The 24,308-nt window shown below is 46.4% G+C and overlaps 1 protein-coding gene across 4 annotated transcripts in view; it reads left to right on the plus strand.

Annotated features, from left to right (window-relative positions):
• FNDC3B (fibronectin type III domain containing 3B) overlaps positions 1-24,308 on the plus strand; it is a 377,218-nt gene that overhangs the window by 291,861 nt on the left and 61,049 nt on the right. For 3 of the 4 annotated variants that reach the window (XM_056110627.1, XM_056110628.1, XM_056110629.1), the window contains exons 11-16: positions 331-384; positions 16,244-16,368; positions 17,250-17,424; positions 19,101-19,187; positions 20,339-20,477; positions 22,979-23,050. In XM_056110627.1, the coding sequence (XP_055966602.1) occupies positions 331-384; positions 16,244-16,368; positions 17,250-17,424; positions 19,101-19,187; positions 20,339-20,477; positions 22,979-23,050 (652 nt within the window). The remainder of the gene's footprint in view (positions 1-330; positions 385-16,243; positions 16,369-17,249; positions 17,425-19,100; positions 19,188-20,338; positions 20,478-22,978; positions 23,051-24,308) is intronic. The other variant, XM_056110630.1, reaches the window with a different exon arrangement.

A 24,308-nucleotide genomic window follows, 5' to 3' on the forward strand; every position in this document is an offset into this window, starting at 1 on the left:
AAAATGTTTCAACCTCAACTTTTGAACTTAACATGCTTCTTAAAAGAATCCCAGAGGAACTTGGACATAAATTGTGTGTGTTATGGTCGGGGGGGGGGGGCAGAGAAATTTGTCTCTTTGTGGGGTTCACTTGATGACAATTGGGGGGCTCACTCTACATGGAATTGACTTATGCTACTGTTTGATCAGGAAAATACAGGAACTATCCAGGGCTTTTCTCCTGGGAGAAGAATATAGAACTATCATAGGCATTATTTATCAATCAACTAGGTGGCTCATAAGTTTCATCTGTGAACAGCTTTCTCTAATCTCATCTTATTATTTTTTTAGGCACCAAATGACAATGGTTCAAAAATCACCAACTACCTTTTAGAGTGGGATGAGGTAAGCATATTTTCATGGTCATCTTTGTAAAACATCGCGTCAAAATAAATGTACTGAACGGATCTATTTCATTTTTTTATACGATGTGCTAAACAGGTAGAAGTAAATGGAATGCAGAAAAATGTAAAGTAATAGTTATTGACTGAAAAATGAAGATGGATATGAATTGTATATTAAATTGTGTTGGCTTATTTGTAAGATGGGATCTGATCAATTTTGTAATCGCTGGTATCTAGCCAGCCACTTAATTAGTGTTAATAATTGATTGCTTTGTCATCTCAACGGCCCAAGGCCATTCTGCATTGATGGTCCTGATAGGAAAAACCACACTGGGGCTTTGGAAGCATAATATGTTTTTCCATTTTGAATGCCGGGTGTGTACTTTGGCATTGCACTATCTGGAACCGTAGAACAGTAGCTATACTGTGACAGACCACACCATGACAGGTCTGTCCTCTGCGGTTTCTGTCATCAGAGGCCCTTGGAGGGTACCCATGATGGAGTTTCCTTGTTCCTAAGGTCGCTTTGTGCTCTATGGTGGGTAACAGATACTGCATTTCTGGCTCTGTTGGTCCTCCACAGAATATCAAACTGGAAGTACTTAATACAGAGGTTTCTAGCTCAGATTTGTCTTTTGCCCCAGAAGCTCTTAACTCCATCTGTATGTTTACCCTTTGCTTTATCATTTTGTGACTGAACAAGCCAAGTAATGATTTAAGAGTAGGAAATGGGGAGAAATGAAAGTTGTGTGTAACTTTAGCTTAAAGGAATTGAAAGATTGAGGACAGAGATTATGCAAAAAGCAACTTGTCAAGTTTGAAAAAAATTAAAATGAAATTGGATGAAAGCGACCACCATCACTTTCTGCAGAAGCATATTTCTTATCTATGTTGTATCTGAGTTGCTAGAGTCCCGAAAACAAACTCTTTTGTTCTTAGAATCCTCGTGAGCACTTTCTGTGTGCAGCTTGGTGAAAGCACAATCTTAAGCAATGCATTTTACAGAATAGATAAGCTTCATTTTAAGATGACTTGTTTAGAAACTACCCCAATGGTCTTTGGAGAAAGAGATTTTTATAGAGACTCAAGACAGTTGGAGAAGAAGGTGGCTGTCCTATGAGCTATCATAACATCTGCCTGCGTTTTCTTCATTATGAGGATCAGTGAGTTTTACAAGTCATGTTGACTTTTGTGTTAGTATATTTCACTGACTATAGTTTCTCTCATGTTTAAGATTTTATATCAAGAACAATTTATCAGTAAAAAAGAGGGGTTTTTTCTATTTCAGATAAACTTTCAGAATACAATGTGTGTGTGTATGTGTGGGAGAGAGAGAGAAAGAGAGAGAGAACACTCTCAGAACACTGTGTGTGTGTGTGTGTGTGTGTGTGTGTGTGTGTGTGTGTGTGTCTGTATTTTTTGCTGTTTCTTTGTCTTGGATTCTGGCCTCATGACTTAAGTAAGGTAAGAGAAGGTAGAGTACTTGAATAGGAGACCTCCAAGGAAAACTCAGGTGCCACAGAAAATAGTAACAGTGACTCCGTTGTTGGCTTTCTTCTCTTTGAACGTGGATTGAAAGTATCCTGATATGGTGCTTGAGGGAAATATGGTCCAGCCTCAGAGGAAACAGAGGGACCAGGCCTGATAATCATTTATACAGTCACGGTCACGGTCCTCCCATTATTCATCAGTTTGCTCGAGCGGGCCCAGTAACGTCTCCATCATGAGACTTGTTGTTACTGTGTTTGGCATATTGAATACGTCACGGGTAGCTTGCCAGGCTCTGCCCTGTGGGTGAAATACTCTCGGTAACTTGCTGGGCTCTCGGAGAGGGGTGGAGGAATCGAACTCGGGTTGGCCATGTTGGCTGCATGCAAGGCAAATGCCCTACCTCTGTGCTATCACTCCAGCTCTATCTGTAGGAATTATGAGGAAGTAGAAACCACAGAATGTTCAATTGTTTGTTTTCCTTCTGCCTTTTATAACTTGCCTTTTTTAACTTCCATCTTTTTCTTGCCCCTCTGTTAATTCTTCTGATTTCTTCTTTTCTCATTTTTCCTCTCCCAACGTACCAATTCCTGGCACAGTTGAATTTGGACAGGTTGAGTCTCTTATACGTAGACAAAGTAGGAATCCTTTTGCTTTCAGTGCCTCAATAATAATTGCCTTCTGGAAAAAACTTCAGACCAACACCCCATATGGTCCCCGGAGCACCGCCAGGAGTAATTCCTGAATGCATGAGCCAGTAATAAGCCCTGAACATCCCCGGGTATAACCCAAAAACCAAAAAAAAAAAAAAAAAAAAGTTAATAGAATGCTGTCCTCTTGTTTGTTGAACAGACATAGATGACTTAGCCATGTGCTTTCCAATGTTTTTTTCATTAGGTAGCATATTTGCTTTATGACCCCCTTTTGACAGGACCTGCCCTTTGGGTTTCCTGGCAGTGAGACGGAGAACAGTGTTAGTCAGCTCATTCTTGCTCATTCTCTCCTTTCCTGAAGTAAAGTTGCTGAGAAAGCAGTCTTGACAGTTGTTTCTCTCAGCCACCCCCTTGGAAGCAGCTCACGTGGTGGGTTTTGCCCACATTCCCCTAAAACTCACGTCTTGACTTCAAATAAGAAAGTTAAATGTACAGCAAATGCTCCCTCTGACAGCAGGTGATTTGAGCACACAAGGCTCTGGTTTTTCCTTCTGAACCCTTCTGGTACTTTCTGGAGCCAGGTGTACCTGTGTAAGCAGCTAGTTCAGCCTTGCTTTGCTGGTGGAGTTTGATGGCAGAACAAGCAGGATGCTTTGCAGGAGTCACTTGCAGGTACACGCATACATGTGCTCGTGCCCACACACACCCTCAATCCAGAGCTCTCATCTCCCAGGGTGTCTGTCCCTGCAATACACATGTAGCCTGTCAGTTGCCTGGGGGCCTGTACAAACAAACTTTAAAGGATGGGAAGATGGTGGGATGCACAGAGGAGGAAGTTACTCCTTAGAGCGATGCAGCTACCACCACTATGTATCATGAAGACTGGTACCTCCCGGTGCTTCTGCTCTGGCAGCTGGGCTGAGCATTCTGCCTTGGACAGGGTAGACCCATCCACATAGATCCTACCATTAATCTGGGTTTCAGCGAATTTGTCATTACCATAAGAAAGTACTGGCTAGAGTTCCAGTATTTTTTTTTATTTTATCTAACTTGTAATCACTGTACCAGTAAGGCGATTAGTATAAAATTTTGGAAGGTGGCAAAATAAGAACTCAGAACATCATTAATAATTACCTTCTGGGTGCTGTGAAATGTACACTGGTGGAAGGATGGGTGTTGGAATATTGTATGACTGAAACCAAATTATGAACAGCTTTGTAAAGATACGTCTCATGATGTTTCCTGAGTTCTGCAAAGGAATTTATTTAATAATAAAATCTTACAGGCTGGAGCAATAGCACAGCGGGTAGGGCATTTGTCTTGCACGCGGCCAACCCGGGTTCGATTCCCAGCATCCCATATGATCCCTAGAGCACCACCAGGAGTGATTCCTGAGCACAAAGCCAGGAGTAACCCCGGAGCATCACCGGGTGTGACTCAAAAAGAAAAAATAAATGAATAAAATCTTAGGAAAAAAAGTCAGAATATCAAGATTGACTGTGAAGCCTCTTAGAAGAATTCTTTTGGACAGGGCAGGAGTCAGAGAGACAGTCCAGCAGTTAAGGTGCTTGACTTGCGCATGACTGACTCAAGTTTGATCCCCAGCACCCATTATGGTCACCAAGCCCCACCTGGAGTGATCCTTGAGCACAGAACCAGGAGTAAGTCCTGAGTACTGCTGGATGCCTCCCTCACCCCCACCCAAGCTCCCCCACACAAAGAAAACAAGGAGGACAGATTGTGCAGCAGAGAAGTGGGTAAGAACCAGAGACTTCCTCTGAGGTGTCCTCTGGAAGTGCCGACCTCGGTCAGCAGCTCTCTGCCATCTGGTCTGTGCAGCAGGTGTGGCCTTAGGAGACAGTGACCGGGGAGGACATGGCCCATTCATGCACTGCCCTGGATGCTGCCGGCTTTGCTCCCTGGAATTCACTTGGAAATACTCATAGTTCTGCATGCTTTTCTCCATTAATAATCGTAAGTCAGGGCCGGAGAGAGAGTACAATGGGTAAGGCACTTGGCTTGCATGTGGCAGACCTGGGTGAGATCCCTGATACCACATATGCGCCCCCCCCACCCTCCTCCAAGCTCATCAAGAGTATTCCCCGAGCACTGATGAGTGTGACCCAAATAACAATGAAAAGGTAATTGTACATCACTTAATCTCTTCATTAATGGGGAAGTAGCTTTTTTTTTATTTTTGCTTTTTGGGTCACACCCGGCAATGCACAGGGGTTACTCCTGACAGTGCTCTGGGGACCATATGGGATGCTGGGAATCAAACCCGGGTCAGCCGCGTGCAAGGCAAACACCCTACCCACTGTGTTCTCTCTCCAGCCCCCATTGGGAAAGTAGCTCTTGAGTGTGAAATGGAAATAGAAAACTAAAAACAGAATGCAGAGGGGGCTGCTGGCGCCCCTCCAATAAATTCCTTTACAGAACTCAGGAATGTTGCAGCCTTTTCAGCCTGTGTTGCTTTTTGTGGTGACTCAGGTGAGCTATAGCATTGACACACAGTGCCTAGATCTCACCCACCCTCCATGTGTTTGGATTTTCAGCCAGTTTTCCTTCTCTGAGAGACCCGACTTGCTGAGCAGCTAAGCGGAAGGCCATTTTCAGGCAGGTTTCTTCTTGATTAGTAGAGGAGGCATCTTTGCACTATGATCTCTTTTCTGATATCGACTTCATGGTAGTCATTCGGAAGGCTGGCCAAAAAGCAGGCCTGTTTTGAGCAGATTGTGTGGGACACTGTTTTGGAGCATTGGGGGCCATACCCAGTAGTGCTCAGGGCTACTCCTGGCGTTGTAGAGGACTGGCCACATGCAGGGAAGCCCCTTGCCCCTGTACTATGTGCCAGGCTCCAGGAAGTAGGTCTGAAGCCTGTGGTGTGTTCTTTCTTCTTTTCGGCTTTTGACACCTCGTGATGACTTAAGAACAAACAGAAAGTTCCCACATTAATTCGTTCTTAGTGTAATCCAGAATCACAACTATGAAAAAGGGCTCATCACTTTTTCGCAGTGAAACAATGAATAGATGCCCTGTTTCTCTGGGTGGGAGTCGCCCTGGGGAGAGGCTGATGTTAGGAGCTGTATCCTCAGCTCGTGCCACCCCACAGCTCGTTCCTGTAACCGTCCCCTCTGCTCTCACTGGGCGTCTTTGGTGCTAAGGCGTGTCCTCTGCTTAACCCAGCAATACCTGCCAGTAACATGGCAAAGAGGGAGGATTGAGGATATTGGCACCTCTAGATGTTGGTTTTCAACCTTTTCACATCTGCAGACTGTTGAAAGGTCAACTGAGGGATGAAATTAGCATTATTTCTAATAAGAATGTTTAGATAGCAGTGTTAATGATAGTACAACACATGATCAAATGCCCCAGGTGCAAGTGGCAGTAACTTTTTCACAGAGCAGCAGGAAATTTCTGCAGGCTGCTCTGGGGAGGGCTTTCAGCAAAAAAAGCATTTGGAACCTGTGATTGGCTCACGAGAAGTCTACCCTGTTACTTTTAAGAAATGGTGTGTTTTTTGTTTCGTTTTGCTTTGCTTTCATGGGTCCACCTGGCAATGCTCAAGGGTTACTCCTGGCTCTGCACTCAGGATTTACCTCTGATGGTGCTCAGGGGACCATATGGGATGCTGGGAATTGAACGTGGGTTGGCCACGTGCAAGGCAAACGCCCTACCCGCTGTACTATTGCTCCAGCCCCAAGAAATGGTGGGGTTTTTTTTTTCCTCAAACACTTGAATCAAAGGGCAACCTTTCTAATCAAATAGGAATTTTTTTTTCTCCATTTTAAAAATCATGAGTTCTGGAGCTGGGGAGATAGATCAGCAGGCCTGAGACTCACCTTGCATGCAGCCAGCCCGGGTTTGATCCCTGACACCCTGTATGGTCCCTTAAGTCTACCACAAGTAAGCCCCAGAACAAAAAAGCAAATAAGTAACGTGAGTTCTGCACAGGAAATAGTTATAAAGCCTTGTGGTGAGATCTACTCTTAAATACTGCTTTAACTCAGGTTGAACTGTAATAGTAATGGATGTCATTGTAGCCAACAACGCTGTGGAAACGCAGATCCCTAAAGAGCTGGCTGGGGGGTGGGTGGTGGAGGGCTTCATTCTGATGCTGCAGGTCAGCAAAGAGACCTGGGCCAATAGTGTCTGCTCAGCCTCTAAGGACTCACACAGGTCACGTAAGCCTCAGCCTCTCCGTTGGACAGGTCCTGGCAGTTTGCCCGCAGATGGGTCTGGATAGGATGAGAAGCGTGGACAGCAGCAGGTTCGGTTTGGTGGTTCTTGGAGGGATTTTCCGTACATGTTAAGTTCTGCGGTAGGAAACTTCAGCAGTATGGATCATATGGAAGAAATAGGACATTCTTGTATCAGGAACTTAAACAAAAGTCCTAAGGTTTCTGGTTTGAACTAAACAAAAACAGATGTCCATGCTAAATACAGATGTGAGGTGGCCTTAGCTGAGCTTCCAGACACAACACGGGGGGAACAGATGAAAGAAACAGAAATGACTTTGTGAGAACAGGGCTCCCCGAAGAACCACCTTCCCATGCGACTCAGCTTGCCCCAAAAGGAATTTCACATCTGGTTTTCCTGGTGACTAATGAGACAGCAGAGTCTTAGAGCACAGTGAGCCCGGGAAGGCAGCGCATGCCACAGAAATCCCAGGAAGCGTGTTTTGAAATAGGACAGAGAAGGGCAGCGGTCACCTTTGGAGGCCAGCAGCAAGCCAGGCTGCACTCAGCCGTCCTCCTGCATGGCCCCTCTCTGCTGGTGGGGGTGGGCTCCAGAGAATCCCGTCCGACAGAGGAACCAACTCAGCTGAGTTAGGGAGCTTAGTCATTGGTAGGTTCATCTGATTGACTTTAGTTTAGGTGTTCGACCGCTAGCATGGACGATCTTTCAGAGTGTGAAATGACCCCCATTACTGGCATGGACAGTGTTGGAACCATGAGCAAAGTGATGTCCTGTAGAATGACTGAAATTTCCCTCCCTGAATGTAGGGGACGTGTGAGGGTTTCCCCATCCCTCTTTAGGTGACAGAGCACATGGGTTCTGGGGAGACCGGAAGCAGGTTCTCATCCTCCAACACAATGCTAATGCCTAACTGGACATGTTAGGGGAAGGTGTTCTTCGCCATAGCAGAGAGTAATGCTGTGAAACATAGAGAAATGCCCGCGAAGACATCAGACAGTGCCTCCCAGATGTGGATATGGTGGCTGTCAAAAGGCATCTCGCTCAAGCTCTACAAGCTGAATCAGGGACCTGGTTTGAGGGCAGAATTTTAACAGGTCACAGACCTTTGCTGCCACAGGCCAGGGCTGGGTCAGGGGTGGAGGTTGGGATGTGGGGAAAGGAGGTGTCAGAAAGCCAGGGGACCAGGTTGGTCCACTGGAGGTGCTGTTGAGGAAAACTTGGCTAGGAAGGATTTAGTCATTCAGAAAGGTTCCCTGGGTCCCCAAAACAGGGGTGGTGGCCTGCCGGGGACCCTGTTTTTAGGAAACCTCCATCCCAGGTATCTTCCCACTGGGAGCAGTTTTATTTCTGTAATCATGTATTCCTGTGTCCAGGATGATGGGGTTGGTTATGATGTGTCTGGGCTGCAGGCTTCATGGTGGAGTTTCTGAGTAGGGCTCCGTGCCAGTTCATCGCTTTGGTCCTTGGCCCTCAGTTTATCGGCACATGTTGCTGTGCTTGTTGATTGGGGCCTTGGCTGCATGGGCAGACCAAACATATCTAGATCTTGGCTCATTTGTGACTAGGACAAGCAGCAGCTTGTTCAAAAGTCACCCCCTCCATGGGGATAGTCTCAGCACATTGGTCTGGTCAGAGTGCCTGCCTTTGGGTAATCCTTTCTGTTTGGAAGGACTTAGAGGAAAATGATGTTTGCTTTAAGTCGGTGGGTCCGGTGATCATCCTTGACTAACAGGTAGCCACACCTTTTCCTCCTGCAGAAAGGGCTAGTGTGTCACGGGATAATGCATGCAGTTTTTATTTAGTAACATGCAACCACACACTTCCCCACCCTCTTTTCTTACCTTTGAAAGCTCTGTGCCTGAGTGTTCCAGAACAGGAAGGAGGCAGCACTGGAGGGAGAATGAGGTTTGGCACAAGGAACTTCTGACTCCACCCAGATGTGAGGGTGCCCCCCCTGGTACGATCCCCCTCTTATATACGGTTCTATCAAGTACATACATGCTCTTTTATTCCGAACGCCAACATTTGCCCTTGATGTTGCCTATAGCCAGCCAGGGCTGGAACAATTTCTAAATATAGACATACTCGCAGACTAAATCTTGGAGCCTGGCAGCAGTTCAGCTGGCCAAGGCAACTGTATTTTTTAAATTTGATTTATCTTTGCTGTTCCTGACAGGTTGAATTACTCTGTTACAGAGTGTGCCCAACCCAGAACTACCCAGTCCCTGTCTGGACCCTGTAGCTGGGTACCAGGGCAGGACAGCTGATAACCAACTTCTTGTCACTTGTTTAGCAGAGTTATCAGACTTGGTCAGAATAGCAGAGGGGCCCGTGATCCAGAGCACCGTCAGCCAAGGATAAGTCACAGCCCTGGGAGCCCTTTCGCAGTGTTTTCTAGCACCCAGGCACTGACTGCTCTTGTTCTTGTGCCAGGAATGAAGCTGTCAGAGAGAGGAGCAGGGAGGACCATTTCCAATTTATTAATTTGAAGGCAATTGAAAATATCAGCCAACTTCATCTGTTAGTGCCAGCGCTGGAAATGCCAGCTTCCGGGGTAGTTAGTGCCAGAGTAATTGGAAATGTTAGCCAGAGAAACCACATTCCCCGAGTCGACAGAATTACTTCTGGCAGGCAGGTACTGTAGCCTGAGCTAATTGGGGTATGTGTGAGTGGAACCGGCCTTGAACATGTTGAGTTCCAGGAAAGCAACCCATTTAGAAGATCCATCTTCCCAAGGACTGAGGACAGATTTATGAAGACATACATAAGATTGCAAAGGAGAAAAACTGACTTGAAAAACATGCTTCAACTATAGATCTTGGAAAAAACTTTTGCGTCTGTCTTTCAGTGACATGATTTTACAGATTAACACTATCCTTAGAAACACTTTTTTTTAAAAAAAGTTTTATTAGTGAGACATCATGAGGTACAGTTGAAGACTTACAGATTTTTGTGCTCGGGTTTCAATTATACAATGATCAAATACCCATCCCTCCACCAGGGCCCATTTCCCACCACCACGGATCCCAGTATCCCTCCCACCCCCCAACCCCCTATCCCACCCTGCCTCTGTGGCAGAGCATTCCCTTTTGTTATCTCTCTCTTATTGGGTGCTGTGGTTTGCAAAAAAGGCAATGGGTGACAATCCTGTTCGGTCTTTAGTCTACTTTCAGCATGCTTCTCCCATCCTGGGAGGATCCTCCCAACACCCTTTACTTGGTGCTCCCTTCTCTGTCTGAGCTGCCTTTTCCCCTAGCATGTGTGACTGGCCTCCAAGCCATGGAGTAAAATTCCTGGTACTAATCTCGGCCATACTTAGAAACACTTTTAACTTCAAAATTATTTGTGTTTTATATACTCTTGTTTGTTTGGGTGTTTTGTTTTGTTTGGGGACCACACCTGGCAATGCTCAGGGTTTACTGCTGGCTCAGTGCTCAGGAATCGCTCATGGCTGACTTGGGAAACAATACCAGATGCCGGGGATCGAACCCAGGCTGCACAGAAGGCAAGTGCTCTACCCACTGTACTGTCTCCTTAGCCCCCAGATATATTTTAGATAATAGTTTTTATATAACCAGATCCGGAAATAAACTGATTCCTGCACTGAAACTTTACCTTGTCCTATAAACTGCTACTCTCTAGGCTAGAACCCGATTATCTATAAAATCCTGTGTAGGGTTCATTTGCTTTCTCCTGTGCCTTCAGTCTACCGTACTTCAATCATCCCCAGTAGACTGCTGCATGTCTTTATTTAAAAATCTCTCAGGCTAGTCAACAACTTGAGATAACATCGTTAAAGTCTTATTTTAGTGTAAGGTATCATTCTCTAAGATGAAGTGATTGGATGGTTGTTAATTTATAATTGTCTTTGATCCTCCTCACCTAGGGATTGGTTACATTAACTCCTACAAAAGTAGTTTTAAAACATCTAGAATGACCTTCCTCTCTGTTGGATGGCTTTGAGGGAAAAGCTCTGAGTTGAAAAGAGCCTTTTGTTCAGACATACATTAAACATTTATTCTGTGTACCCAAATGCACACTCCGTTCCCTTTCCTCTAGCTAGTTAGTGCAAGGGGAATTTGTAAAAGTTTACTTAAAAACTTCATACCATAAACATTCGTAGATCAAAATAGATGAGTGTAATATTGTGTAACAAGTGGCCTCAAACTGTAATGGTTTAAACAGGACTTCCCAGGATGGTTGGTTTCCAGGGAGCAGCACAGGAAGGACCCAGCACCCCAGATGGTACCCCGAGTCTCACCAGGAGAGATCCCTGAGCTGAGCTCAGAGCCAGGACTGAGCCCTGAGCACAACTGGAAGTGTTAAAAAAATGTAGCTTGTATCTCCAAATTTCCCATTAAACAACGAAATAATGTTTGATAAGTCACACCTTCTCCACAGCCTCTGGGTAGGGGTGGGGAAGGAGTATCTTTGTCCCTGAGGCTATTAACACATCTTGGAAACTGTTTTCAAGGGTGAGTCATTCTCTGCTATGTATGCAGAAAGAGTCCCCACATACTTCGCCCAGGCGTCCTTCCTCCCCTCCCCCCACTTCCCAGCCTCGGTCCATTTCACAGTCTGGCCAAAAGTTGGTGGTTGCTGGCAAGTTTCAGGCTTGAGAAGGAACCTTATAGAGGAGAACATCTGGACTCAGATCATCATTAGGACCTAAAACCCTCTCAGAGTATGAAAATAGTAAGGGGGCAGAGAAGAACAGACGTGAACAGTGTCCAGGGCATTGTATAAGGCCAGGATTACACACACACACACACACCCGCAAAAGTCTGACTATCCTTAGCATGTGAATTTAGAACTAGAAAAGAAAAAAAAAAGCAAAACAAAACTTCTTCACCAAAGATTAAATAGGTGAGTTCACTTAGGCCAAGTGGACCATACAGTCGAGTTGCCGTAACACCGGGGGTCTGGACCGAGACAGGCAGGCCCCGTGGGGTTTGTCTAGAATGCAAATCTTGGCAGTGCAGGTTTGCTTGGTGGGAAAAAAAGAGGCGATTAAGGCGAAGCTGGTGCCCAGGGCTGGAGAAGGACAGGTCTGATGTATGACCTATCCAGGAGCCAGGATGCTGGCACACTGAGCGCTTTCCTGGAGAACAGTTTTGACCAGAAGACAAACTCCTGGGCTCTGGTCAGAAAACAGTTCCCGTTGTCTCGGGGCACACAGTGCTGGATTGGTATGCTCAGGCTAAGTTTGCGCATGGGGTGATGATAGATTAATAAGAATTGCGCAGTCCACTGAGCAAGAAGAGGGATGCCGGTAGAAAAGGAAGCCACCCAGATTTGTGATACTTCACCACACCCCAGGCTGAGTGCCTTCATTTTGATCTGCACAGAGTTGGTCTGTAGGCCCACGGTTTCTTTCGTTCTAGTAAAGATTAACCCGTCCTGGAATGAATTCCGTGTGTGCTGCAGAAACATGCATTTGGGCATGCCCGAGATTATGAAATGGAAACAAGCTCCAGTGAACCCGAAAAAAAAAATCTCCCTTTTGGCTCATGGACACTGGCAGTCGAAGTGAGTTCGGAACACAGATGGAGAGTGTGCTACTTTGGGTGAAAAGCAGCCCCTTGACTAGGTCAGTTCCAGAATGATTAAGGGCGGGGGTGGAAGCCTCCTTTCACCTCCTTTCTCTACTTGAAGTGAGTTTTCTTTCTTTGCTTCCTCAGAGAACATCATTTGTCAGTTCTGGTACTGATATCCCAAAGGACAGAAGATCAGGTCCACTGAATGCTCACGTTCCAGCTGTCCTTTTGGGACTGGCTGTTCTTAGGTCTCCAAATCCGCTGAGTGACAGACCCCAGGGTTGGGACCCTCCATATTCCTGCCAATGTGTGTGATCCCAGAGCTAGGTGATGAGAGCAGGTCTTAACAGTGTCAGGAGATTGCCCCTTTTTCTTTGGGCCAAGCTTTCCCAAGAAATTTTGCGTAAAGCTGACATTAAAATATTAAAAAGTTTCCTCTGGGGACTGGAGCAATAGCAAAGCAGGTAGGACGTTTGCCTTGCATGCAGCCGACCCGGGTTTGATTTCCAGCATCCGATATGGTTCCCTGAGCACTGCCAGGGGTAATTCCCGAGCACAAAGCCAGGAGTAACCCCCTAAGCATTGCTGGGTGTGAGCCCCCCCAAAAAAGTTTTCTCTGCAGGCAATGTGAGTATATACCGAGTAACCCCATGTAATTAAAATTAGACTTTATTAGAAATAGGAGGACTGAAGCAGTAGCACAGTGGTAGGGTGTTTGCCTTGCACACGGCCAACTTGGCCAACCTGAGTTCGATTCCTCCGCCCCTCTCGGAGAGCCCAGCAAGCTAGTGAGAGTATGTCGCCTGCATGGCAAAGCCTGGGAAGCTCCCCGTGACATATTCGATATGCCAAACACAGTAACAAGTCTCACAACAGAGACATTACTGGGTCCGCTCAAGCAAATCGATGAACAACGGGAGGACAGCGCTACAGTGGACAGTGCTAGAAATAGGAGCAGGCCTCGTTGTAGTCTCACAAATTCATTGGCTAATAAAATATGGCAGTTATGATATGCCATCTGTTAAAGCGTCACTGAGAGTAACAGCTTGGCTGAATTTAATGTCTGATAAACAGTGACAAACATTCACATTATCATTTCTGTCAATTCATCTACATCTTGCAGTCCTCTCAAGCATTGTCCTTGGGGTAGGGGCATGACAAGGGAATTGAACCCAAGCCTCACACTGGCAAGGCCAGCACTGTACAGATGAATGACTCCCTACCCCAAGCTTTTCTTCTTTTTCCTTAATCCTACCTCATCTGCCCATAAGAAGAGCTCGGATCGAGTTTATTTATAAATAGCCTTTGTAAATCAGGCTTCCTCCTAATTTACAGAGTTCTTCTCGTCTCCTGTACCTTGGAACGTGTATTTACTCTAGTCCCTGGGCCACCTGAGAGTGTGTGATGGTGTGCCCTGGAGAGCCAGGAAACCACGTGGATTTCATTCCCACTCGCTGACCCCAGCTCCAGCGTGTAGTTGCACTTGGGAGGCTTTTGTGAACCCTAGCGTTTCACTTCCCAGATACCTTTGCTTTAAACCCATGCTCAATATTACCTTTCATTTAAAACACTCTGTCTTGTCTGAAATAATTCTCCCACCTTCTTTTCTCAATTTTTGCCTTTTCTCCACAAGTTCTAGTCATTTGCCATTTGGCCTTCTTTTGGCTCTCTATTTTTCATTTTGCTTATTTTAGCCTTCGGTGTGTAAAATATATGCACTCCTACCCGTCGAGCTCTACTGTTTCTGAGTAGTATTGAGTCTAAGGTTCCAGCAGCTAGGTGTTTCTACGTGTTCTTAAGGCTCGTGGACATATGAATACATCCTAGAAGATGTTCCAATGGAAATTTGGCATGCTTTGTCTAAACAAGTTGGTGTTTGTTTGGCAGTTGTTCTTGATATACTGAAATTAAAAAAAAAATTAACAGAATTGGAAACTGTTTTGATGGTCACAGAATGCCTCATTCCCAATTCTTGAGTGAGCCCCAACGTTAAAGAAAATCATAGTTCTTATCATGATGGCCCCCCCAAACTCTTTTAATATTTTTTTTTATCCTCATTTAAGCCACAAGCAGTCTGGCTTTCATGACAGTAAGCAACAGACTGACTTTTATTTACTGGCTCTAGTTCTAAGCACCAGAAATGGCCAAAGGAGACCAAACAAAGGAATGGGAAAAATGAGGCATTGAAGGGGAGCCAACATCAGGTTTGGAAAGGATGAGGCGTCCCTGGTGACAGGATGTACCTTCCTTGCACTGTTTACTCTGAGCTCAGAAACAGGGGCGGAAAGAAGGTATATCACGCGACAGGCTGAAATGGATACACAGCCTACCAGGGCGAGCAGAGAGCGTAATCAGATGCCAGGGTAATTATGCAAATCTGTGCATAAATGAATTTTCTATGAATAAATCGTCTGCAGCAGCCAGAAGGAACACTCAAGGTTAAAGTAAGCATTGTGCGTGGTACACACTGTGCAGTGACTTGATTCAAATGGCAGCCCCCAGATGTTCCATTTTACTGCCTTTTTCTTCCCGTTGTCATTGCTCCGGAATGGACTTCCAGTCTTTGAGAGGCAGAACCTTAAGGTTATTACTAGCAGGCTCACTCCCTGGCCCGAGAAGGACGCCTATTGTGTGGGCATCGTGCAGGTGCAAGGAGGAGGAGCTGGAGAGGACCTGGCATGGTCGCTGTGAAAGGGTTAACCCTAATTGGCACTTGAAGCTAGTTCTTTCTATATTTGTTTGATTTTTTTATTAAACCTCACTGGAACCTGAGTTAGAGTGGCATTCAGAGACTCACTTGAAGAAACGGAAGGCTTAACTTTATTTAGGAGACCAATGTGCTTTCTTTGTTCTTTATAAAATAATTTAAGAACCTCAAGTCTACCCCTGAAGGCCTTGGGCCCGACTGGCAGATAGAATGTTAACATTCATCAAATGTTGTGGAATATTTGTCATGTAAAATGCTGATTGGAGACTTCCATGCCCCTGAGCATGGCGTGGGGCACTTACGGTTTTTTTCTAATCAGTCTATAGAGAGAACCCACTGGAGTGTTCCATTTATTTATTTATTTATTTATTTTTGCCTTTTGGGTCATACCCGGCAATGCTCAGGGGTTACTCCTGGCTCTACATTCAGGAAATATCCCTGGCGGTGCTCAGGGGACCATATGGGATGCTGGGATTCGAACCCAGGCAAACGCCCTACCCGCTGTGCTATTGCTCCAGCCCCTGGAGTGTTCCCTTTATACCTACCTTAAGGAATTTGAAGCATCGTGTAAGACTGGGCAAGCAGTACAACTATATCCCCACCTCCTCGGGACTTTAGAGTGACTATCGTGCACAGAGTTCAGTTAACCTTGAGTTCCAAGAGCTTGTCAGACATTCTGTCAAACTCTGCAAACTTGAAGCTTCCACACTTGACTGTCCCCCACACCACTCTGGGGAACGCAGTTGTGAACTTGTTGGATCACGGGCCCGTGCCCTGTATTGAGGGAACAAGGAGAAACAACTCACCATTGCTGGAACGTGCACAGTGGGAACTGGGCCTGCTCAGGCCAGGCGAGACTCTGGGGAAGGCCCTGCTGGGGCAGCTGACCTGCTGTTGCCCAGTGATACTGGGAAGGCCTGGTGCTTTCTGACTCGATCTGCAACCACAGGTGCCCGGAGACTGCCAACTTAACTCCTGGTTGCTCAGGGTGAGCATTTGGACCAACCCAAATGAGGAAGATGATCTCAGAGATTGTGATCCTGAACTTGAGTATTGCTTTGCTCCCAAAAGGACTGTTTTCTTTTGGTTAAGCAGAAACTACTTTAGAGATGCCACCGGGAGAGACAGTTCATTGCACGTGGTGCTGTGGTGTGAGGGATATATTGCCGTGTAAGAGATCTGTGCAACAGGGCTGCCTCCCCAGAAGCTTGCTGCTTCATTTTCTCATTGCTGTTGACTTCTTAAACACATGTGTGGTTCACTGTTTTCTTGTAGGGGAAAAGAAACAGCGGTTTCAGACAGTGCTTCTTTGGGAGTCAGAAGCATTGCAAGTTGACCAAGCTGTGTCCAGCAATGGGGTACACGTTCAGGCTGGCTGCTCGCAATGACATTGGCACCAGGTACAGTGTTTCCTTGTCCTCGTGCTGTTCAACAATGGTGTGGTGATTTGAGGTCTTCGGTTCACTGAGCCGGAAGGCACGAAGTCAGCCTGCCTCCACATCATAGCAGTTTGAGGCTTGAAGAGAGCAAATCCCCCTCAGAGGGTCGAGGGCGCTAGAGGGGACCTCTAGGGCAGTTCCAGAGTTGACGGGTCTCTCTTCAGTCTCTAGCGCTTTAAAGCAAAGGCCTTTTGAAGGTTTTCTGAGAAGCAAGACAAGGCTGCAGCACGACTTTTGAAAGGAATCCCTCTTGGGGTTTTAGTGTTTCAGACCTGGGGCCTTTTGCTTTCATGACTTTAGCAAGGTGCTTATTCAGTTGCGTTTTTCAATGATGTGTTTCCTGGACCCTCCCCCCCAAAAAAAGAAAGAAAAGAAAAGGGTCCGGACCTAGATTTTCAGAGCTGACTGGTTGAAAACATAACCATAATGTTGAAGGTCTCTGATGTTCCAGATATTAGAAAGGAATTGGAAACCTCCACCAACTTTAAAAATGAAGGCAGTGCAGGATATATGTGTGCAATATTGATTGCACACGGACGATTATTGGGGCCCACAATGACGTGCTGCCTCCTGGCTTGTTGTAGCCCAGAGCTATGTGAAATGTTGCCTGTGGATGTATTTGGAGTGGGGGAGGGAGAAACTGAAAATGTAGAAAGAAAGAAGAAACCAAAACTGTAAAGTGTGCTTCTTCACTAGCTGGACACGGGGGCAAGGGAAAGGGTCCGATTGACAGTGATGTAAGGGAAGGGCATCGGACGCGCCTTGTCTTGCGGGACTGACTAGCCAGCCGGGACTCCTCGCGGTGCTGCTGCGTGTGTCTCACTGGGCTTCCTTCTCCACAGCGGATATAGCCAGGAGGTGGTGTGCTACACCCTAGGGAACATTCCTCAGATGCCCTCAGCGCCACGGCTGGTTCGAGCTGGAGTCACCTGGGTCACGCTGCAGTGGAATAAGCCGGAAGGGTGCGCGCCCGAGGAAGCCATGACCTACACGCTGGAAATCCAGGAGGACGAACATGTGAGTGTGTAGGATTTTTATTCCATCCCTGTCCTCTGTCAGTGCCGAGCTCGTGTCGGGACGGGGCACCACGAAGTCAGATTCCCCTCCCCCGGTCAACACCAGACTCCTAATTTCCACCCCTGCTGCGGGTGCCCGTCACTGACATCAGCGTCCGCTCGGGCGAGGGATCCAGAACCCCAGGAGTCATCTGGGATCCCATCCATCATCGGTTAGAAAATCCTTTGCCGTTTCCCTCCACAAATTGTCTGGAGCTTGAACCATCTTGGGAGAGTCCCTCGGCTCTTCCCTGTCCTCCACCCACGGGGACCTCACCTGGACAGCCCAGAGCCTCTTAGTCATGACTCTGCTGCTATCTTACACCTATGGATAGCACAGGTACTGCAGGACTCCCCTCAGGACCCTTCCTGGTCCTCCTCAGACACTTCACAGACCCTGCCCGATTGGGATCACCACTGCCACCCTGTTCTGCCTCGGGCTCTCATTAGCCGCAGGTCTGGGGCATTCCCAACCTCAGGACCTTTGCAGTCCTTCCCCTCTCAGCCAGTGCCCAGCCGTGGTCTTCCCTCACCCCCCCCCTCACTTCTGGGTCACTTCTTTGGAGAGCCCCTCCCTGACCCCATCCTATGAAACAGCAGCCCAAAGTGGACTTCCTGAGATGCCAAAAGTGCTGGAGCGTGTGTACTCTCCAGTGACATGGCACTTAGACCACGCGACTATTGAACACTTGTGATGTGGCTCACGGGCCCGAGGCACTGAATTTTCCATTGTACGTATGTAATAGAAGCTGTAAGAGCCATGTGTGGATCCTCCGGTTATCTTCGCAGGGGTCGTCAGCAGCCCCTCGCCGGCTCCAGCTCTCTCCTTCCCTGATTTCTGCTCCTTCCCAGCACCTGACACCAAACAGGGGTTTTTTTTCCCATCACTTTCTCTCCCTGTCACGACGTTTCTCAGGCACTGCTGAATCCAACTGGGGGATAACCTAACTCGTCCAGTTTTTGGATGAAAAAGGGTGGCGCTGCCTGGCTGGATGCATGATCGAGAACCAAGTCTATGAGTTCTGTCGAGTCAACTCTCAGCGATGTACTTCTTTATGTCTTCCCCCATCTAAGCTGTCCTTTTTCCCCTTGACCAGAAGGGGACACTGTGTGGTCAGGAACGTCGGCCACAGTTTATTGCACTGCACATTGCAGCCTGACAGTGCTGACCTCCCACAGAGGAGGCTTTCTCGTGAATAAGACACTTCTAGGCAAAAGACACATTTTCAGGACGCACCAAGTAGGATTAAAAGCTCGTGGCTAACTTCCCGTTTCAAAGGGCTTATTGAAAAAACAGGAAGAGTGTCCTCTTTGGGACAAACACGGGAGCATCTCTTCCCAAGCGAGTTTCCGCTGTCTCAAGGAGAGAGCATTATTCTCCTTCAGATGTTAAGCTGGCTGAAGCCAACCCGGGAGAAAATGCAGTCGAGTTCAGATTTCCCTTCAAACCAGAACGCTTCCCACAGCTCCGTGGGCTCCGTTCCGCCGCTCTCTCTTCTGGGAGCTGCCGGAGCTGGGCTGCCAGGTTGCTGATGGGAAAAGGCGAGATTTTTTTTTTTCCTTCAAATCCTGCAGTCCCAGGTAATTCATGCCCAGATTTTATGATACTGATGTCTCTTTCTGGCTTTGCCTTTTCAGGATAACCTTTTCCACCCAAAATACACTGGAGAGGATTTAACCTGTACTGTGAAAAGTCTCAAAAGAAGCACACAGTATAAATTCAGGGTGAGTCAGCCGTTTGGGGACCTGACCTGCTTAAGGATGAAGCGCTTTTTCTCTTCACCCACTGACCATTTCAGATGGACTCCACAGTATTTATTTTACATCATGTTTAGGCTCACGTCACTTCACATTTTAAAGGAAACCCTCTAAAACACACACCAAACTTGGAAGTTTCCAATCCACTCTGGAGAAAGAGAACTGTCGTAATGTGCTGTAATAAATTGTTTTCCAGCCTGGCCACATCGCCGGGGACCACCCGCCCACCCAGTGCCCCCCCACCCCCCGCTCCCCCGCCAGCACTTCTCACCCTCCTGGTCCTTTGAATCGCTTTCTCTGTGACTGCTTTCTTCTCCATCCTTCTCATCCTCCCTGCTCTCATTTTTATCTTCCATTTATCTAACCAGCCCCTTTCCTCCGGGGCTGTGCTCCGGTCATGTGCTGTAGTCATTGGCCCCCCCACCACACCCGTTATGCCACGCCCTGCCTTAGTACCACCACAGCCCTCTGGGTTGGAGCTGACAGGCAGCAGAGACAGCCGGGCAGGCCTCGAGCGGGAGAGACAACGCACTACTAACTGCAGTGTCCTCGCCTAGCCCTGTGCTCTTAGAGAAGTGAGGTCAGCTTCAGATGCCTTCGTTCTCTAATTTGAGAACCACCTGGTGTCGTTTGTCACGGAGTGACCGCTCAGAGAGCCGTGCAGTTATCAACTGGAGTGAGTGTGCGACTGCTTGAGGAGAGTTTTGGGCGGGGGTTTGTTAGGTTTTGAAATCCATTCCTGTGCCAGCAGGGATGCGCTGCAGGCGTGTGTCCACACGGTGGCGCTGCCTCACTCCTGACTGCACGACGTTCTTTTCTTGGCTTTCGCAGGAGCCACTGATTTTGTTTTGTGTCTTCTTAAAAGAGGAAAAGTGTCTTGAGCCCAAACCCGCCTCATGATTTTCTTTTCCATGCTGAAGAGCCAGGTGCATGGAACAGAAGGGCTCCATGAGGGGAGAAAAACGACAAACCAATCGTTTGAGGTTGTGAAAGAGCAAAGGCTTGCCTGTGCATCTCAACTGTGTGCGGTTCCGGGTGCCTGAATCCCGCTGTGTTTCCTCAAAACAGCATCGGTTGAATTCCTCACTCCCAAGCATGTCTTCTCCTTTGTGTTCCAGCTGACTGCTTCGAACACGGAAGGGAAAAGCTGTCCAAGTGAAGTTTTGGTTTGTACAACAAGTCCCGACAGGCCGGGCCCTCCAGCGAGACCCCTTGTTAAAGGACCAGTCACATCTCATGGCTTTAGTGTCAAATGGGGTAGGTGTCACTGCATTTCTCTTTTACTCGGGGGTAGAGTAATCTGGGGCTCTCCTGGCTCTCTGCACGGATCCCCCCCCCCCCCACCCACCCAGCGGTGCTCATTGCTAGGGACTGAGCTGGGCTTGGTATGCAAGGCAAGCACCACAGTGGCCTCTGTACTCTCTCCCCTGCCAGCTTTCCTCACAGATTTTTATTTTGTTTCCATTAATGTTAATGATTGGAGGGAGCCTCACAGTCCTAGAATACGAGTATGAGAGCCTAAGAATTCTCACCCTTGATAAAATATACCTGTAGAAGAGATTCTCATTTACTTTATGATTTTTAGTATTATATGTTTTTCCTCGTGGGCTGGAGCGATAGCACAGTGGTAGGGCATTTGCCTTGCACGCAGCCGGCCCAGCCGAGCCAGGTTCGATTCCTCCGCCCCTCTTGGAGAGCCCGGCAAGCTACCGAAAGTATCTCGCCCACACGGCAGAGCCTGGCAAGCTCCCCGTGACATATTGATATGCCAAACACAGTAACAAGTCTCACAATGGAGACGTTACGGGGCCTGCTTGAGCAAATCGATGAACAATGGGAGGACAGTGATGTTTTTCCCCTTTATTTTTTATATTTAAAAAATAGCACAGTGGGTGGGCATTTGCCTTGCACGAGGCCGACCTGGATTCAATTCTTCCGTCCCTCTTGGAGAGCCCGGCAAGCTATCGAGAGTATCCTGCCCGAATGGCAGAGCCTGGCAAGCTCCCCGTGGCATATTCAATATGCCCAAAACAGTAACAACAAGTCTCACAATGGAGACGTTACTGGTGCCTGCTCCAGCAAATGGGTGAACAACGGGAGGATAGTGCTACAGTGCGTTAATTTGAATGGAACAATCTGATTATTTTTTTTCAAGAGTGTGTCCTTAAAAACTGGTAGTTACTCAATATAAAACTTGACGTAAAGTTGATATTGAGGATGAATTGTAATAGCTCTGACGTCCTCATTAAATCAGACTTGTAAAATGCTGGTTACAGTGAATTAGAAATATTTTAGTTTTGGTATGTAAACAAAAACCTTGAGCTTCAGCGCTTTTTTTTTTTTAAGTTTGAGCTTCATCATATGGAAGTCAGAGTGTCTGGCAGAGAGTATCATGGTCCACCTCTATCATGTGAATTATTACAGTTAAACTAGATGCTGTTTAGTATGTTGATAAAGATTTGCAGTCTACGTGAAACTTTCATGATGAATATAATTATCACTGTCCTATAAAAATAATAACTACCTTAGGTCAGAGCAATAGTACAGACGGTCGGGCACCTAACCTTTCCTGGAACCAGTCTAGGTTTGATCGCTGGCATCCCACATAGTCCGCCAAGCCTGCCAGGAGCGATCTCTGAGCACAGAGCCAGGAGTGTGATGATATAGTGTTGCAGACAACTGACTTGGGTTTCATCCCTTGGCACCACATGTGGTTCCCCTTAGATATATCAGGAGTAATCCCTTAGCTCAGGGACAGGAATAAGCTTTGACCACAACCAGGTGTCGCCCCAAAACCAACAACAACAATAGTAATTTTTAAGTGGGGGGGGGGGGGGGGCAGCAGTGGAAAGCTAACATAGTGGGTGTGGCCCTTGCTTTGTATGAGACCGACCCAGTTTTGATCCCAGCACCACATTTGGTTCCCCAAGTGTCCCCAGGAGTGATCCCTGAGCAAAGCCAGGAGTGAGTCCTTGGACTACTGCGTATAGCCCCAAAAACAAGTAAATTAACATTCTTGAACTGTATATGCATTCGTAAAAAATATCAGATGAATGAACTGAGTTTATCTCTGACTAAGGGTGGCCACCTAATAGTAGAGATAAATTCTTTATAATTTTACCAAATTCCAATGCACAGTCTATTTCTGCTCAGAAAAGAAAATTGAGTAGGCACAGAGTTAGCAATGGGCAGAATACCCAAGGTTTGAGTAACCCTGAGTAACTCTTCCTCAGCTGCCAGTTGTTACACCTTCTTTTGATCCATAAGTCCAATTTTATACAAGGTTTACTTAGGATATAATAACATTTGCTTATCACCAAATCATGATGGAACAGATTTGCTGCATTCCAGTGTTTGATTTATTTCATCAATAAATTTCAGACTTATTTTTCCTTCTCTTTCCATCTCTCGGAGGAATCTGGCCACTGAGATCATAAGAGAAATTAAAACTGTATTTGTATTCTGTATTTGTTTTCACCTTGTATAGAGATGACTAAATATTACAAAACAAGTTCTAGGATTCTCAGAATAAACGTAGTGACATAATTCTTAGCTCTTTTCATTGGTTTTCATCATATTTCACTAAATGCCTAGAGTCCAGCTTTAACAATTTTGAATCATCTGATAGTACCGAAGCTTTCTCTAGTTTTTCAAGAAAGAAGTTGGGTGAACTACTACAATGTGTGTGTTATAGGCACAATTTGAAAACAAAAAGCAGTATCTTTTCATAACTAATAAGGCATTTGCTCACTTTCCAGATCCTCCAAAAGACAATGGTGGTTCAGAAATTCTCAAATACTTGCTGGAGATTACTGATGGAAATTCTGAAGGTAACATTTTTGGAAATTGTTTTAGACAAATCCAGTAGCAAGCCCTATTTTCTGATAGTGACTTTCTGCATAGTATATGCAGTCAATCATTACTTCTAGTGATAAAAGCTATTACAAGAAATAAACCTTAATTAGATATTGACGGTGTTTATCTTTTAAACAGAATTAGGAGTCTTCTTGAAATGGACTCTTTATCATTTTGGGGGGGTTTGTTTTCTATATAATTTCCTTAAGCCAGAGGTTCCAATTTTATCTAAGAGAGAAACATCATCAATTAATGAACTCATTGATTCAAGCTTTTGTGCTTTCTCTGGAAGTTTTCATACACAGGCAGCGTCAAAAGCATCAGCAGGAAGGGTTAATTGAATAAAATCAGTAAGTTTATAATCTAAGTCCCCATCTGGATGACAAAATGACATCATAGTTAGCCGAGGACAACATTGCACTTGCATTGCAGGTTCACAGATCACCTTTCCCTGGTTGCTGGATTCCGAGTGAGCTCACATATCCATTGCTAGTCACAGTGTGTGGATTAAGGGGGCAGTGTGAGAGTTCAAATTTCTTAGATAAGTTTGTGAAAAATTTGTTAGATCTTCTCTCTGTTCAAGTTCTTAGGCTTTCATAGAAATCCAGTCATCAGACCTTCAGAAGTGACATGTCTCGGGCTGAGAGACTGAGAGTCTCAGGGACTCAGCAGGCTTGGTCTGCAGGAGGCCTGGCTTCAGTCTAGCCACTGCATAGTTCCTCTCCCGTGAGCCCTGCTAAGAGTGATCCCCGAGAACTGAGCCCCACGAGTAGCTCCTGAGTACCATCCGAAGTGCACCGGAAACTTTTCTGTGTCTTAGCAGCCTGGCAGTCACAGTAACCATTAGTTTTATAAAAAGCAGTGCATGCCTATGGCAAATAAAGAGTTAATAGCAGCATTTCTAACCTGGGTTGCAGGTTCCTGGCCGTCTTTTATTCTGTATCCTGACAGCCACCCATTTTCTGTTTCTAGTGTGAGTTTGTTGCTGGTTTTTGGTTTGTTTGTTTGTTTTTTGGCTTTTTGGGTCACACCCGGCGATGCACAGGGGTTCCTCCTGGCTCTGCACTCAGGAATTACCCCTGGCGGTGCTCAGGGGACCCTATGGGATGCTGGGAATCGAACCCTGGTTGGCCGTGTGCAAGGCAAATGCCCTCCCCGCTGTGCTATTGCTCCAGCCCCAATTTGTTGCTGTTTTAAGTAGAAAACATGACTTGCTTTAAGATGGGTGCAGCT

This window comes from Sorex fumeus, unplaced genomic scaffold (genome assembly GCF_029834395.1).
Source record: "Sorex fumeus unplaced genomic scaffold, SorFum_2.1 ptg000010l, whole genome shotgun sequence".
Lineage (NCBI taxonomy): Eukaryota > Metazoa > Chordata > Mammalia > Eulipotyphla > Soricidae > Sorex > Sorex fumeus.